Source organism: Diospyros lotus, chromosome 10 (assembly GCF_014633365.1).
Source record: "Diospyros lotus cultivar Yz01 chromosome 10, ASM1463336v1, whole genome shotgun sequence".
In the NCBI taxonomy this organism is placed as follows: domain Eukaryota; kingdom Viridiplantae; phylum Streptophyta; class Magnoliopsida; order Ericales; family Ebenaceae; genus Diospyros; species Diospyros lotus.
Window position 1 is genome coordinate 2,926,654 of NC_068347.1, and position 2,538 is coordinate 2,929,191.

The 2,538-nt window shown below is 41.1% G+C and overlaps 1 protein-coding gene across 1 annotated transcript; it reads left to right on the top strand.

The window, feature by feature from the left end:
- The first annotated feature begins 719 nt into the window (after positions 1–719).
- On the top strand, positions 720–2,045 carry LOC127811941 (xanthohumol 4-O-methyltransferase-like). Its single transcript, XM_052352150.1, has 2 exons — positions 720–1,545; positions 1,646–2,045. Exons 1-2 carry the CDS (start codon positions 772–774, stop codon positions 1,943–1,945), a joined length of 1,074 nt encoding a protein of 357 aa, XP_052208110.1. The 5' UTR covers positions 720–771; the 3' UTR covers positions 1,946–2,045.
- The last annotated feature ends 493 nt before the right edge of the window (positions 2,046–2,538 follow it).

The following is a 2,538-nucleotide window of genomic DNA, read 5'->3' on the forward strand; positions in this document are numbered from 1 at the left end:
ATCATGCACCATCACTTTGTCATTGTTTTCAAGCAATCCAACAGTGACATGTGCTCTCTTACCCAAATTTAGTTCCCAAATTTGAATCTTGAAAAGATTTAAAACTGATTGGATAGATTTGCTGCTATCTTGATTCGGCTTGGAGAATTCTTCATTAGCTTGTAACAATTGAGTCTGAAAATCTTCAAAATGGTGTCGAGTAACTTATCTCACCTAAATTATATAAGAAATAAGCCCATTGCATGTAGAGTTATCTAGTTCATCTTATTTTTTACATGTCATTTATTAATATTTCTTATTAACTTGAACATCAGAGAATTAATAAATCAGGAGATTAACCCTACCTTTTCTTACAAGTATTACAATCATAAGCGTAATGGTAAAATTGCTTAAAAAAATTAACAGCTATTTACAAATTAAGTGTTGAAATCTTATTAACATAACTTATTAATAATATTAAATGTAACCAAAGTCTAAAATTGCAACAACGTAAGGTAGAAAAGTTGAATATAATTCTGATTATTTACCTTAGAGAATATATATATAAAAAGATAAACCATTCAACATGTGTTCAAAAAAGTAAGCAAAACTGACGATTCATCCTCTTTGAAGGTTGTACTGACGTTTGCAGATCCAAATTCCAATCCTCGAGGCACGAGTTCACTGTTACATCCTCTATAAAAGCAACCCCTCTTTACTTGGCCAATTCACAAGCTTGAAGCTAAGCATCCAAACACAACAAGGCATATACATTATTACATAGTTAAGAGAATGATTATGGAGAAGGAAGCCATGGATGCAGAGGCAATGCAATTGCTTCAAGCTCAATCAGTGGTATGGCAACAGCTGCTAGGCTTTGCAGACATTATGGCACTCAAATGTGCTGTGGAGCTTCGCATAGCTGACATCATTCACTCCCACGGTTGTCCAATCACCTTATCCCAGATCGCCGCCGGCATCAACGCTCCTTCCCCAGATATCACTTATTTGGGGCGCATCATGAGATTTCTGGGTCGTAAAAAGATATTCACTTTCACTCCATCGAACGACGGCGGAGAGACCCTTTACGGCCCCACCCACGCCTCCAAGTTCCTACTTTGTGATTCTGAGTTGAGCATGGCGCCAATCATACTGCTGCAAAGCGACCCCAGCGCAATGGCCCCGTGGCATTACTTCAGCCGGTGCGTGCGAGAAGGCGGGATGGCATTCGAAAAGGCCCACGGGCAAGAGATATGGGACTTTGGCTCTGCCAACCCGGCTTTCAACAAGATCTTCAATGCTGCAATGGGATGTTCGGCCAAGTTCATCACCACCGCAGTTATCGCTGCGTACAAAGATGGGTTCCTTTCCATTGGGTCGCTGGTGGATGTGGGAGGTGGGATTGGAACCTCCATAGCCGAGATCACCAAGGCCTATCCACATATCAAAGCAACCAACTTTGATTTGCCACACGTCATCGCCACAGCGCCCGAGTATCCTGGAGTCTCCCATGTTGGAGGCGACATGTTCAAGTCTGTTCCCAAGGCAGATGTAGTCTTCATGAAGGTAAAAAAGAACCATGTTTGGCAACAGATGCTTTCTTAAGCAGTAACCTAGACCAACTACTGGTATTAATTTACATTGCACTCATGATGCATGCATGCAGGAGATATTGCACGATTGGAGTGATGAACATTGCGTGAAGATCTTGAAGAACTGTCGGAAGGCGATCCCAGAGAAAACAGGGAAGGTGATTCTAGTGGAAGCGGTTCTGAAGCCAGAGAGTGAAGGTTTGTTTGACAACCCGGCGTTTGCGTCTGATCTCATAATGCTTGCTCACACCACCGGCGGAAAGGAGAGGACAGAGGCTGAATGGAAGCAAGTGTTGGAGAAAGCAGGGTTTATGCGCTATAACATCATCCAAATCCCAGCTTTGCGCTCCATCATTGAGGCCTATCCAAACTGAATCCACACTCTCTTTGTCCACCCAACTTTCGAGGTGCTTAGCTTAGCAAGGAATAAACATGAACATGGGAATGTTCTTGCAGAGTTTAATAAAGGGTTTCTTTCTTATCGCCCTCACGTTTATAGTTGTGTTAAGGGGTTGAAACTTGTCTGTTAAATTCTTTGATTTACCTCTTTTGTTGAAATTGTTAAAACCAAACAGCGGAAGTGCTCGTGATGGTACGTTAAATAAATAAATAAAGGGTTTCTTTCATTTATAACACATTATAAATGTTGTACTGTTATTGGATTATTGTTCTATAAAGGAAGAATTTAATTTATATCTTTCTCATATAAAGGTTTCTTCTATGACACTAGATCTGCTTTTATAGATTAATTCATATGTTTCTTTTTGTTATCATATAGAGTAATTCTATTAAAAAGAAAATGAAAGCACAAGACAAAGGATACCCACAAGCGCAACGAGACCAGAAGAGACTGGGGGGGGGGGGGGGGGGGGGGGGGGGGGAGATCAACCAACAATTAATAAGAAAGAGGGACGTACGCAAGGGCTAGGGATGAACATAGGAGCTACTTGACTGTAGCTTTGAGATT